This window comes from Zea mays, chromosome 10 (genome assembly GCF_902167145.1).
Source record: "Zea mays cultivar B73 chromosome 10, Zm-B73-REFERENCE-NAM-5.0, whole genome shotgun sequence".
In the NCBI taxonomy this organism is placed as follows: Eukaryota; Viridiplantae; Streptophyta; class Magnoliopsida; order Poales; family Poaceae; genus Zea; species Zea mays.
This window is the reverse complement of record NC_050105.1, coordinates 83,839,327-83,854,549: the sequence shown is the minus strand read 5'-3', so window position 1 is coordinate 83,854,549 and position 15,223 is coordinate 83,839,327. Positions and strand designations below refer to the sequence as shown.

At 43.9% G+C, this 15,223-nt stretch overlaps 2 protein-coding genes across 2 annotated transcripts; one reads left to right on the top strand and one right to left on the bottom strand.

The window, feature by feature from the left end:
* The first annotated feature begins 3,791 nt into the window (after positions 1–3,791).
* On the top strand, positions 3,792–7,396 carry LOC100281210 (xylosyltransferase 2). The gene is made up of 4 exons (NM_001154129.2): positions 3,792–5,027; positions 5,653–5,728; positions 5,825–5,940; positions 6,734–7,396. Exons 1-4 carry the CDS (start codon positions 4,337–4,339, stop codon positions 7,297–7,299), a joined length of 1,449 nt encoding a protein of 482 aa, NP_001147601.1. The 5' UTR covers positions 3,792–4,336; the 3' UTR covers positions 7,300–7,396.
* Positions 7,397–7,950: 554 nt separating this feature from the next.
* Positions 7,951–13,976, bottom strand: LOC100284571 (serine esterase family protein). Its single transcript, NM_001157466.1, is given in 10 exon segments — positions 7,951–8,283; positions 8,378–8,475; positions 9,764–9,881; positions 9,993–10,045; positions 10,154–10,209; positions 10,408–10,571; positions 11,328–11,543; positions 11,695–11,765; positions 12,652–12,719; positions 13,690–13,976. Coding segments are annotated over 10 exon segments (1,050 nt in total). The 5' UTR covers positions 13,827–13,976; the 3' UTR covers positions 7,951–8,214.
* Between the last annotated feature and the right edge of the window lie 1,247 nt (positions 13,977–15,223).

Sequence of the window (15,223 nt, the reverse complement as noted above, 5' to 3'; positions counted from 1 at the left end):
GATTGAGAAGAGAAAGCTCACTCGATCCAAGGGATTGTTTGAGAGAGGGAAGGGTTGAAAGAGACCCGACCTTTGTGGCCTCCTCAACGGGGAGTAGGTTTGCAAGAACCGAACCTCGGTAAAACAAATCCGCGTGTCACACTCTTCATTTGCTTGCGATTTGTTTTTCACCCTCTCTCACGGACTCGTTTATATTTCTAACGCTAACCCGGCTTGTAGTTGTGTTTATATTTGCAAATTTTAGTTTCGCCCTATTCACCCCCCCTCTAGGCGACTATCACTATTAGAATTATCTTTGCTATTAGGCTTTGTTTGTCATTACTGAATCTATATTTCTTAGGTGAACAAAATCTGAATGTCAACTGAATATATGAATGACACAAATAGAATTGAATATATGAATGACACTAAGTGTATAAATCTGGGTGATGCTGCCACAAGTGCTCAACTAAGTCTTCTCGAAGTTGATAGTGCATTTCTTGGTTCCTAAGTTTCCTGTGATTCTCCAAGAACTCATCAAAATCTGATGTCATCTCATGTGAGGGTTGCACATTATCTCCTCCATTTTCAAAACGTTCGTCTAGATCCACCCTTCCTTCATCTTCAATAATCATGTTATGCATAATTATACATGCTATCATTATGTTGCTTAGTGTATCCTCGTCCCATAATCGAGCTGGCCCCCGAACAATGGCAAAACGAGATTGCAGGACCCAAAGGCCCGTTCAACGTCCTTTCGAGCCGCTTCTTGTGCTTTGGCATAATATACTCTTTTACTTCCTCATGGTTCAGGTATGGTCTTAACCAATGTTGCCCAAGATGGGTATATTCCATCTGGAAGGTAATATCCCATTGAATACTCATGATTATTTATTCTGTACTTCACTTGTGGACCTTCTCCATTCGATAGCTTTGCGAAGAGGGGGGATCGATGAAGAACATTGATGTCATTGAGAGAACCCGGCAATCCAAAAAAAGCATGCCAAATCCATAAATCATGTGAAGCAACCGCTTCTAAAATTATAGTCGGTGTATGATGATGGCCTGAAAACTGACCTTGTAAAGCTGAGGGACAATTCTTCCACCTCCAATGCATGCAATCAAGTGAACCCAACATACCAGGGAATCCTCTTTCCTCACCAAGTGTAAGTAATCGATTTATGTCATTTTCATTAGGTGATCTCAAATACTCATCTCCAAAAACTTCTATTATAGCTTTAACGAACTTTCTTAGACTTTCTAGTGCAGTACTTTCTCCAATGTGTACATACTCATCTGTAGCATCTGCTGCAACTCCATAAGTTAGCATACGGAATACCACAGTAACCTTCTGCAAACAACTTAAACCTTGTTGATGAGCTGCATTTCTCTTCTGCTTAAAGTAATCATCATGTTCTTCAACAGCATTCATTATTCGAATAAACAATGTTCGATTCATCCTAAACTTGTGGCAATTAAAATGAGTAAGACATTCGTACTATAAATAAGCCATAAAGTAAACAAAAGAAATAAAACACATTGTTACCTCCGCCGAAACAAGTTTGGACCATAAGTAGGATTATGAGCCAAGTAATCTTGGTACAATCTCGCATGTCCGGCTTCTCTATTCCGATAAATATATGCATGACCTGGAACAGAGCCTCCTGGCTTTCTATGCACTTGCGAAACATTTTGAAGGATTTATGCAGCACAAAGTATGAAATCCTCGTCGTCATCCGATGAAGATTCATCTAGTAATCTAGATGACAACGATCTACTATTACTCATCACTTGATTTTAAAACACTACAATATATAACAGTAGCCAAAGTTAGATGAGGCAGCAACATACGTGCATCAGCTTGCATGCACCAGAGCCTAAATAATACTTGCATGCACTAGATCGTACAAACTTTGGGCAGATTTTGTACCTTCCGGCAATTGCAATTCGATGGAGGAGAATGTCTGCTTTTTGTGTCCAAACTGGAGAGGCTCGGCGTCCGTACGGCCAGGTTCGCGGCACTGCGCGGCGGCGGCCGAGCACTGCGCAGCGGTGGCCGGACGAACAGATTGGGGTGTTTCTGTTGCTTGCGAGGGTTTTGATGGCAGGATTAAATTGCAATGTGGGCCCACCTAGATTCAAATGAGATAAGCCTCCCTATATTTCAGGATCTATTGGAGGTCAAGTTTGTTTTACTCCCTAAACGTAATTTACAAAGTTGCTAAACATGTATTTAGGGAGTAAATTTTATGGGAACTATTGGAGGTGCTCTTATAAGGCTCCGCAGTGGGAAGCTGTGAGGGCATGTACAATGGGTGTCTTAAGTTGTGTCTTAGAGTGTGTCTAGGGGGGGTGAATGTAAAAAATCTCAAGACATGTATCTTGACGAAGACACAGTGTCTTAGCTCTATATTCGAGACAGGAGACTATCTGATTGGTCACTTTAATTTATTGAATGTTCTGATTGGTACAATGAATATGGTAAGACACATGTTTTAGACATGACCACTGTATTATGTTGTGTTTTAGCTGTGTCTTATACTTGGAGTACCGTGCAGCTGTATCTAGGTTGTACATGCCCTGAGGAATACGCTATGAGGATAGCGTTAGATATAAAGTAAAAGAATGTTGCAGTGAAGGACTCTAAAGGCGACTGTAAATTTAGAGCGGACCGGAGGAACGCTATTTACAGAGTCCTACTCGAAACTTTCTCGTGCGCGTATTGGATGGTAGACGCATGCTGTGCACGGCTGCATGCACATGCATGCACGCGGAGGTGGTGGAGGCGGGCCCACATGCATGCTGACGGTATAGAAAAGTGGAGAAAAAAATATAATATAATATATGGTAGTTGGTATAGGGTAGATATATAGAGTAATTGTGACCGCGGAGAATTGTTGGATAGAGTAAAAAACCTCGCTGACCAGGATGGAATATTCCTTTTAGGGTAGAGAAATAGGGTAGTATGAGTGCGGATAGCCTTCTCTACCCTAAAAGGAATATTCCATCCTGGTCAGCGAGGTTTTTTACTCTATCCAACAATTCTCCGCGGTCACAATTACTCTATATATCTACCCTATACCAACTACTACATATTTTATTATTTATTTCCATCACTTTTCTATCCACACCCAAGTACCCAACTGCCTTCCGCGGTCCCACCTTGGCCATGCTGCTACGGACAGGCCACCCATGCGAGGAGAGAGATTTTCGAGTTGGATGGAAGCGTACGCTGTATTTAGGGTTCTCGAAGTTACATGCAAATTTAGAGTTAGCTTTCCAGTACACCACTGCAGCATATTTTTACCCTATACGATTATTTTATAGCTTTAGAGTTGCCTTCCGAAATGCGACTGCGGACAGCCTAAGGGCCCACTGGCAGTGTGTGCATCGGGGCCTGTTGACTTTGCCTGTCACGAGCTCACGGCAACGGCAATGAAAATACCACAACAAAAGGATCTAAGTTAAGTTTAATTTTCCATCTACATGTCATTTCATATTTCCCGGTTTTCATCAATGCTACTACAAGGTATGCATGCGACTTGATGGGAGTAAAATTTAAAAAGTTCACGAATGATGACCGTTATACTGGAGATAATCAATATGGATTTGATCCAAAAGCGAATCTGCGAATGAAAACGATCTGAAGTTCTGAACCAAAAAGGCTGTTCTAGTTTCGTGGACCGGCCCATATGACTTATGGTCGATCCCAACTACAATAACTCGAGATTTTCAGTTGGGCCCTTATGACATTCAGTCCAGCCCATCAGCTTGTGTGAGTAGACGATTTGCAACCGCAACCTGCTGGCTGCAGCTCACACTGTGAGAGCTTCAGTTCACCTGCCACCGCCTACCGAGAAGAGATCAGCGCCGCCGCGCGCGAAGTGCTTCACTGGGGAGGAGCGGAGCCGTGCTGAAGTTGGCCGGCCGTGCCCGGCGGCCTCACGAGCTCTCCCTCGTTGCTCTACGCCGGGGCTGGGCCTTGTCCTCGTCGCGCGTACGTGCTCGCCGCCGACGCGGCGCCTGCTCGCTGCCCGTGCGGAACAACGGTGGCCTGCGCGCCTCGCCGGGCCACTCGCTCGTCGCGAACGAGAGCTCGGATTGTTTAGGAGGCCTCATCCGCTGTCCTCACTCCCCTGGCGAGCAAAATCCCTCTTGAAATTCCGAGGCTTCGCTTGAGGATCTTGCTCTCCAGAGCTCATCTGAGTTCCAGATCCGTTTCGTCCCCGCCACCAATTTGGTGCGCTCGCGAGATTCTATATCACCGGAGAAAAGCCGGTGTGCTCCGTAAGGTCGGACATCCTGAGATTCAGTTGCGCTAAAGAAGAAGGAAGACGCGCGCGCGCATGACGGGCAAATGAGGAAGAATCTGGGGCTCGGCTCGGGCCCCGCGCGTCCGTTCGGTGACCGCCGCTGGCTGCTCCCTTTCCTCGCCACCATGCTCGTCACGGCCACGCTCCTACTCGCCGCCGCGTGCGGCCTCTTCTCGCCGCCGTACCCGGGCGGCGGCAGCGACGCGGTCTTGTTCGACGTGGTCTCCCTCGCCGACTGGGACGACGGCGGCTCGTCGACAGGCGGCGACGGCGCCCCCTCCGTCGAGGCGGGAATCAAGAACCGGCTGCTGGAAGGTAACGCCGCCAGCGACAGCGATGACGAGAACCCCGACGACGCCGCCGTCAACTCTGACGACTCCGATGCCGAGCCGCCGCGGATCGCGTACCTCCTCGAGGGCACCAAGGGGGACGGCCTGCGGATGCGGCGGACTCTGCAGGCCATCTACCACCCGCGCAACCAGTACATCCTGCACCTCGACCTGGAGGCGCCGCCGCGGGAACGGATCGACCTGGCAATGTATGTCAAGGGTGATCCCATGTTCAGCCAGGTCGGGAATGTGCGTGTCATCGCCAAGGGCAACCTTGTCACCTACAAGGGGCCGACCATGGTCGCCTGCACGCTCCACGCCGTCGCCATTCTCCTCAAGGAGGGGCTCCAGTGGGACTGGTTCATCAATCTCAGTGCGTCAGATTATCCGCTCATGACACAAGATGGTCAGTGTGCCTGAGTCACCATTTCCCCCCTTAATTCTTTTGGAGAGGACAATGATTTGTTTCTGCGGTCTGATTGATAACATAACTTATGACAGCATTAACAAGTTTTAGAGGAGTTCAAGAGTAACATAGGCACCATAGTTCATAGATTACATCCCCTTTCTCTGCACTAGTTTGCATCAGATTTATTTTGCATTATTTTTGCATATGAATTCCTGCTAGGTGTAAATGAGCAGAATACATTGCTTCACTGTTGTGAACCTAACCTGTCTACTTCTTGTTTTGTAAGGTTGCCATCTTTGGAAACACATGGTTCAGCTAAGAATGAATATTTTAGCAGAGTTAAGGGTGATGGGAAATGTCCAGTTTCAAAATTATAAGTTAATTTTCATAACGTCAGTCAAGTAACATGGGCCTCAAATTGTATAGGCACACATGTTAATTTTGTATGATCTTCAGACATCTATTCATATGGAAAGACATCACTAGAATCTGCAGTCATGATTCGTTCGAGGTTATGCCCCTACAGTGGAGCTTAAATCTTCATACGCAGAGCAGCAACATGTTATTACATAGCTATTGAAGTTACTGTAGTTGTATGGTCAAATGCTTGTTTTTTGTGCAGACATACTTCATGTCTTCTCTTCTTTGCCAAGAAATCTTAATTTTATAGAGCACTTTCGGTTATCTGGATGGAAAGTGTAAGTACCCTTACTAATCTGTCAATTTGTTAACTTTGTACAAAATGATCTCTACTTTTGTGCCCTTACTTTCTGACACTTTTCCCCCAATCACAGTAATATAAGGGCAAAACCAATTGTTCTGGACCCAGGGCTCTATCTGTCCAAGAAATTTGATCTTACTATGACTACTGAGCGGAGAGAATTGCCAACATCTTTCAAATTATATACTGGTAGGCCTGATTCTGAATTCAATATTCAGCACATAGGCTCTTGAAACTATTATAGCCACAAAATGGCAATACATTGATGCGGCAGTTTGCACGAATATTGGCATGTAGTAATTACTTACTAACAATTTTGCGTAATACTTTATCTAATAGCTTAACCTTCAACCTTGCTGCTTTACAACCAGGCACCACAAAATTAGGGGAACAGATCCCAGTCACCTCTTAAGCTAGCAGAGTATTGCTGCCTGGCCATGATAGAGCTGGAATTTCTTAATTCGTCTTGAACTAATAATTGTGAATGCAAATTTTTAGTTTTTTAGTTCCTAGTCAGTTTTTTTCCTTCACTGTGAACTCTTGCTGTTCTTATGGCAGTTTTATGCCCCACAGTGTCCTCATGTCCTCCTATGTCTACAGTAGTTATAAACTCTTGTTGCGATATGCTCAGAGGCTTGGCATTTTCTAGCTAAAAAAGAGAGCCAAAAACAATAGTCGCTGCTGCATTGAATTGTCTGTCAGGAGGTTTGTGGTCAAGATATTTGGACCGAGCCGTAGTGTTTGGATATTTTGCTGGTTTTTTTTAAATGATTAAATCTTCTGATTGACCGTGCCTAGGGCTCGTGTGTTTCTTTGTTTCAGCACATGTTGAAATGAATTAATAGCGGTATAGAAAAGAAATAAAAAGCTATTTCTGTAAGGTGGAATGATTTATGCATCTTGGTAGTACTATAGAATGTCACTATGTTTGGTGACTCTAAATCTGTGCTATAATCATGTCCTTCCTATTTTTGATCGGCAGGTTCTGCTTGGATAATGCTTACGAAGTCCTTCCTTGAGTACTGTATATGGGGCTGGGATAATCTCCCACGGAACCTTCTGATGTACTATGTCAACTTCATCTCCTCACCAGAAGGCTACTTCCAAACTGTCATATGCAATTCTGATGATTTTCGGGGCACGGCAGTTGGCCACGACCTTCATTACATCGCCTGGGACTACCCTCCAAAGCAGCATCCGTTGATCCTCTCCATGAAGGACTTCAACAGGATGGTCAAGAGCGGCGCGCCATTTGCGCGTAAGTTTCCCAAGGACGACAAGGTCCTGGACAAGATAGACCGCGAGCTCTTGCACCGCTCGGAGGGCTGGTTCACCCCTGGAGCATGGTGTGACGGGAGCTCTGAAGGAGGAGCTGATCCATGCCTGTCTAGGGGTGAAGACTCTGTTTTCGAGCCTGGACCTGGTGCCGAAAGGCTGCGAGGCCTGATGAAGAAGGTGCTCTCGTGGGATTACCGCAATGGCAGCTGTTCCTCGCTTGCTTATGATCAGACGAAGAGGGACTGGTATGTTCCTAAGAGTAGAGGATAATTCTGGTGTCTTGCTATGCTTTCTTGTAAATGCAGCTCTTGACTTGACCCCTTTCCATTGAAATGAACAACACTGAGGAACACAACCCGTTGACCAAGAAAAATGAGCTTAGTCTTTTCTTGAGCTGTTTGATCGCTCGATCTTCATGTTGCCTTTTGTGTAAGCCATCCTTGCATCAAATGAACTAAAATCTTATGCACTAGCAAACACAAATGTGACACTATTCCGTTAAGCCCGTGTCAGTTTTGAAACACAAATATTGATAGATTTATCTTAAATTTACCTTAAATTTAACTCCACACTACCCATGCGTTCGTTCGTATAGCTAAATATCGACTGCTGTAGTTTCCTTAGTTCAAAGTACTATTATGCACTGTCTACATAGTAGAACTTGAAATAGTGAGATATACGTTTGCTGGGATAGTCTTAGTACTTCCTACAGGTAGACAAGAGAAGTACCACTGTACCAGCAGCGGTGTGTTTGTCCATTGAATATTGGTTTGGTAGACAGGTAAACGGAGAGATTATCCTTGTCCTGTTCCACGAAAGCTGCTGCTGCCGGCGACGACGACCAATGCTCCGCGTTCGTACGTACAATTCGATCCGCGGCAGAGTGAGGGTGCGGGTGTATGTTTGGCAAGAGACAATGGGGGCATCAACGATTTTTTTTTTCTCATCATCTTTAATTGTGTACGTAGCACAAACAAAAACATAGACAACGCACTGTTACACAGCGCAGCCAGCCAGTCAAGTCAGCCAGCCAGCCCGCCCGCCCAACAAGCTTTAGCTAGCAGCCTCTGCACACACTCTGCTGCACTGCACCTCCATGGCTCTCCATCCGTGTATGCATGCTCTCCTCGTGCGGTTCCATGCATTTTTTTTGGCCACCGCACCGGGGAAGAGGAATAAAATTCTCTAGAGCTGGAAGTGGTCTATGATGTGCTGTATCACATCCGCTCCCTCGTTCATGAACGCGTACTTCACCTGTCCGTGCCAGAACAAAAGAAAACAATAATAACTAGCGTTGCGTTTGCGTCACAATATAACAATGGCAGGCGCCCAGCGGGGCTCTACAAACCTGAATGATGCTATGCGCCGCGAAGCTCGTCATGCTGCTGTGGAAGCTCACGTCCACCTTCTCCCACGACACCTTTCCAAGCCCCGTCACCATCTTCTCTACAGGATGGTACATACAATGAGGAGATAGTAAGAGTCATGCATACAGCTACTGAACTTGGGTCACAAACCTACTCATTTTTTTTAAATTTTGAAACCACGCAACTGCTTTGCTAATTAGTTACGACCAACATTCAGGGTCCTAGCCTTAGATTCAGAACAGCACTTTTTGGCCTTTACGTGCCGCATCATTGTCTCAATGGAGGCACTGATAGATGGTACGCTGAATTTTTGGCCTTTACGTGCCGCATCATTGTCTCAATGGAGGCACTGATAGATGGTATGCTTCAGCGGCAAGACCAAAATGACAAAGCCAGTACAAATTTAGTAACACGGTCGCTTGCTGCCTCATTGTTTTGAAGACTAAACTGGTACTCCCACTAGGTCCAAACTATAAGTCATTTAGGACAACAACACGGCCGCCTTCAAAACATAGCTTTGACCAATGTTTTTGTGTTAAAACACAAATAAACTCTTAATACATCTATACTTTTATATAAAAAGTACTTTTTAAGATAAATCGGTGAATATGACTATTAGGTTTCAAAACTAAATAACAAAACGGCTATTTGTAGCCAAAGTTTTATAAGTTTGATTCAAACCTTGTCCAAATCGACTTATAATTTGAACCCGGAAGGAGTAAGCTTATTTACTCAGTTTCATAATAAAGACAACATTTTTTTAAAAAAGGAAAAGAAAAATAAAAAGGAAATGTATAATAATAAGGACACAATCTAAAAAGAATAAGGAAAAGGACCACCTTTTCCACACAGCACTGAAGCATCAATTAATTGTAACAGGCACAACAAAAGGAGAAAACCAATGAAGCTTCTTGAAATATAGCAAAAAAGCATTCTGTTATGACCAGCATCCACTACCAGAGACGCCGTGATTAGGATCAACAGGCTTAAGGACCAAGTTATCATTAGATAAGGAGATAGCTATTAGATGCTATTAGATAGGATCATAGGAGTCGGTTACTAGCATTAGATAAGTCCATATAAGGGTTAGTTAGATAAGAGGAGAGGAGGGACTATAAAACAACTCTGTACGTCTCTATTTGAAATCAAGCAGCATCAATCTTAGTTGCCCGCTTCGCCTAGGAGCTGGGCGCACCACACCTTTTCTGTCTCTCGCCCCTCGCAAGCAGCGACGGCACATTGGCGCCGCACGCAGCCCCGCCCTCCGGTGTCTCATCCGTATAATCTTCGTAGCATCATTACCCTAATCCTATCAACCCATCAGATCCTAATCCTACCTCATTTTGTATGCAACTCTATAAACTTACCTTCCAGAACGTCCATATCACATTCTGCCATGCAATCTTGCCACTTATCATCATCGGTTTCTTCTGAATGCTCCTCATGTACAATGTGGGGGTACTTGTCAGATGACGATACTGGCAACTGCAGATCAAAAGAAGCAAAAGAAGGCCTCATATATGAGAATGGTGATACAAAGAAAACACATAGTCCTTCCTAGATACTTAACATAATTAGGAAGTCAATAAAAAATACCTCAGGAAGCTCATTGTTTCTTCTAATAGATGATGTTCTCCAGCCAACAATGTCTGGTTTGTCCATTAAAGAAGTGCATAGCCAAAAGTATACAACAACAATAAAACAAACAACATGAACACCATAAAGAAAATTGCCAACAGCGCTAATAATAAGGATACGATCACAGTCTGCGTTTGCGTACACCACTCTCCTTCTGAATGCTCGCAAAGCAGATCTACAACAGGTGCAGATCGTTAGTATAGTATGGCAGAACCAAAACAAAAACAGAAGTGTCTTTTAGTCAAGGAAGTTGGAGTAGGCTCGAGTTGAAACCCAACATTGGCCACCAACAAAAACAGAAAAGGAAAAAAATACAAGGCAAACTGAAACAGATCATGAATGCAAAATAAGCCAAGAGCGAGATAAAACTTACATAAAGTAGAGATCGTCATGATCTTCAACCATCCGCTGCAGCAGTGGAGGCAGCCCTTCATCATCGTCAGTTAGAAAGAGATGTCTACCGGTTCTCCTAAATATCCAATGAACGATGTGGCAAGCAACCTTTTCCATTGCAACAGATCCAAACAGGAGTGGAACCTAGTTTGTAAATGAAGAAAGTTAATATCAAATAAAGAGTGCAAGTGACTTATGCCAATGGCTCAGTGAATATGGCATATAAACTACATCAGAACTGGAAGTTTTTTCCCTTAAATAAATGCACAGGAGAGCTGAGCATCATTGCATTAAGAACATAATAAATACAACAAACCTGCAACATAAATCATTATATTTGCACCAGAAACATAAAGACAACAATCTCGATCACACCACTATACAACCTCAAGAGACAGCTTAGGATTTGGAATCGAGGGAGTAGTTTCTAGTGGTTGTAAAGATAAGAATAAAAAAAAGTCTCACAACAAATTTGTAATTTTTTCAGTAAATGGCACCGGTGTTGTTTTTCTCTTCATCAAAAGGGTTCAGAGGTGTTTTAGCACCTCTGCATGACCCTTTCATGCACTTCAGATGCATTGAAATCAGTGAAAACGAAGTTAGCACTAAGTATTGCTCCATATGTTATTATGTTCTACCATGTAGTCGAACCCTAGATGGATTAACCATCAATAGAAACATCCGACTTTTCTTTACAGGAAATGAGAAACATTAAGGACATGACTCATGAGCAAATTATTCTTTAGTTCTTTCAAAAGATATTATAGAGGACATGAGCAAATGGTTTTACAGTTGTTCCAACAGATGGATATAATATCACCTTTTTTCATGCATCATCTTTATGGTGAACAGACAAATTACCCAGACAGATCACTGAAAAGAGGCAGTCAAAAGTTGAACCTGCTTGTTCCCTCGTGAACCAAGGTGAGGCGTTGCTACAGTAATAAAGTTTATTCCTTCCAAGCCACAGATGGTTCCTTTAGTATTTCCATCAGACACGCTGTCTGGATGTCTATAAAGTCTTGCAATTGCATATCTTGCTGCTAATCCTCCAACGGAGTGTGCAAGGAAAGAAATTTTGGTGATTTCTGGCCTTCGACTAATTACATCAAGCACCTGAGTAAGAGGAGAATGCAAGTTAGCATCTAGACTGATTGTTCAGACAATAGGAACTGTGCCAGAGAACAGTTTGATAAAGAATAAAATTTTATTACAAATTACTATGGAGCAACAGCTAGTTCTTGAATTAGCTGTCTGCATTACTTACCTCATTTGCTAAGCGTTCCCCCATGACGTCAACTCCATCTAGAGTCAACATTGATGCATTTTTTTCACTGCCTGGAAAAATGCATCAAATAAGTCTGTATACTACAGGCTAGATAAACAGGCTATTCACTTCAAATTACAAAATTCAAGAAGGGAGACTTGCATTACACTATGGTAATTATATAGCAGAACTCAAAGTTTGCAGATGAATGAACTATTCAGAATTGAGAGCATCAATGAGTAGAGGGAGAAGATGTAGAAAATAATACTACCTCCGTTCTCGAATATTTGTCGTCCGCTAGTTCATTTTTGAACTAAACCGCGACAAATAAAAAAGTACGGAGGGAGTAGTTAGTATAATGAGTTGAAACAATATATAAGCTCAGAGTAGTAAAATTCAGTAACAGTCAACTACATCTCCAATCATATACCTCTTTTCTCAACAAATGGATTTGCTTTATGAGAGAAAAGAAAGGGCTCCAAACCAAGACTGCATCCAGTTGCAAGGATGCTGCATGCGTATCTGACCCAACAAACATAACATCACACCATTCTGGGTGCTACTCAATAAAACACTGCCCACACTCCCACAGGTCAGAATGTAATAAAGCTAAAAGAACTGCAATGTATACTTGTGAGTTGTGACAGTGCTGCCGGTCAAGAAAGACAAACCATTTTTATTGGTGGATCGATTATATTTATTTGAAAATGAACACTAGTGCCCAAAGGTTGACACTTTTGTTACTCTAATTCGCCAATAAGTTTTAGTATAAGGTAGCAAAGCTAGAAACAATTCTTTCATCTGCACAGCGCAACATTATTTTATTTGCTATTTTTACAGTGAAATCGGTTTCCAAATAAAACAAAGAACATATTTCATAGAAATAAGAAAATGAAGCAAAGAAAAATGTAAAAGAAAATAACATGGTAATGGACAGTACAAAGTGGCACAACTTACAGTGCACGATTACATGGTCAGGGAGTTGCTTTACAAATTCATTAGCTCCATATTGCCAATCAGCAGTACTGTTCGAACAAAAAAAGAACAAAGTGAATAACATAGTATATATATATATATATACACACACACACACACACACACACACACACACACACACACACACACATAAGGGGAACAGGCCATAAGTTCAGACAAACGTAATTAGAAACACGTCCACTGCATGTAAAAACCAGATTATTGTAAACAAAAAGATCAGTCTGTCAGCAACAGTGGACAGGCAGATAACATCACTGAAACAGCTTGCAGCCTTGCATATGCTTGGTTGTACCCAATCGCAAACCATAATTCCCTACTTCGCAAACCATAATTCCCTACTCGCTCCTTGCATATATACTTCATGGTAGAATTTCGAATAAGGCATGATTAACTTCAGAAGTTTAGAGCAGCTGGAAATTAGGCTTCTATTCATTTTCTTTTTGAAGCGGTCTTTTATTCATCGTACAGTGGAGTTTTTGCTACAAAAGCAGCATGTGAACATGAAGTACAAATGGTTGAGCCAAATTGCAGACCACGTGATCACATTTGGCCCCATTTGCAGTCTTGACCCAGTGCCTAGTCTACCTTGAATAAACTTACTGGCTCTTTGCATCAGATTGTTCGTTGGATGTCCACAGGAGACAGGACTATAAGAGTGGCTAATCGATTCCGGAGACAGAACATGTGACTTAGTGAGTACAACAAGGACCCAACGACGGTGTTACTCTCAAATGCAATCTATCCGTAGAACAAATCCCACCGAAATGCACCATCTGGTAGATTTCAGCAGCAAGCGGAAGCACACCAAAATTACAGAAGCAATGCCCAGGTATGAAGTACAGTCATGAGGTGCCCCCTCAAGGTCTCAACAGACGGCGTCGGCAAGAGTCCCCCCGCCAGTCCGCATTGGGCACAAATTCGTCACGATCTACTGCGAACCGGGAGACGACCCAATGACCAACCCTGGAGCGCGGAGAAGCGGCGGGGCGGGGCGCGCACCTGCCGAGGATGCCGTGGACCATGACGAGGAGGTGGTCCGGTGCGTGGGAGGAGACGGCGTCGCTCCAGACGTCGACGCCGCCGGAGACGGACTCCTCGGCGCGCACCGGCGCCGAGCGGTCGGCGCCACCGCCCATGGGTCGGGGTCGGTGTCGGTAGGGGGCGAGGGGAAAGGGCACCGAGGAGCCCCGGGCGTGTCGTGGAAAACTGGAACGTGGGAAGCGTCGCGGCGTCGAGTCGAGCGAGCTTCCGCGGCCGCGGAGGATGGATTTTGATGGGACCGACCGGCCGAGCTCGGCTCCGTACCTGGTTGCGACGTTGGGTCTGTCTGTTGTTGAATCGGGTTTGTGAACCTGATCATTGAAAAAAAACCCGACCCAACTTAGGGGTGTTTGGTTTATAGGGACTAATGTTTAGTCCCTAGATTTTATTTCATTTTAGAGGGTGTTTGGTTTCTAGGGACTAATGTTTAGTCCCTTCATTTTATTCCTTTTTAGTGTATAAATTGCTAAATATAGAAACTAAAACTTTATTTTTTTCCCTAGAAACTAAACACCCCCTTAAAATGGAATAAAATGAAGGGACTAAACATTAGTCCCTAGAAACCAAACACCCCCTTAACCAATATAATGGATGGATATGGATCATAATTTTTTTCGCACGCAGCTACCACTTTATACGCAACGGACCAAAGCAGGCCACGTGCCACCGGAAGCGTCAGGAAGCTTCCCTCAAGTACGTAGCAGAGTAGTAATAGTGGGAAGTGTGTGGAAAGGTGGCCGGCCGGCGCCGCGGCGAGGTGTCCGCCGTGTCGGTGTCGGCAGGGGGCAGGCCCGCCGCCGCACCGGCACCTGCTTCTGCTTCCGGACGAAGCAACGACAAGGCTCCAAGGGCCGCACGCCGACGCTTGCTCCGGTTGTGGCGGCGTGGGATGGGCACGCTTTCTGGGGCTGGATGGAAGGACAGAAGAGAACGCCGGGCTCTCTCTCTCACCATGCCACGGAATCTACTGGGATCTTCTTTTCATATTTTTTTCCCTTTTGTCCGACGACGTTACACGCACGTGCACGCCTGTTCTTGCCCGGGACCACTGCAAATGGAATAATGGATGACAAGCACAAACTCGTGCGCCACTCATGCACTGCAGTGCAGGCTGTGCAGCTCCGGCCCGGGCGGCAATGGCAAATTCCGTAATTTTCATTTACATAACCTTGGTTAGTGAGTCTTTTATAAAAAAAATAATCTAAAATAACTTACTCTTTAGAAGATTATGAGATTACCATAATCTATATATTAGATTATATAATCTAGAACTATAATCTAGATGCTTGTTTACCCATGAGATTATTTGTGTTAGATTATATAATCTTATGATATTATAATTTGAAACAAACAGGGCCTATGACCATCTTGCAATGCACTAGAGTTAATAGTTAGCTGCTAAAATTAGCTGAAGGCATTTAAATAGGCTAACTAATAGTTTAGCTATTAGCTACTTTTACGAGGTGTTTGAATACACTAGAACTAATTGTTG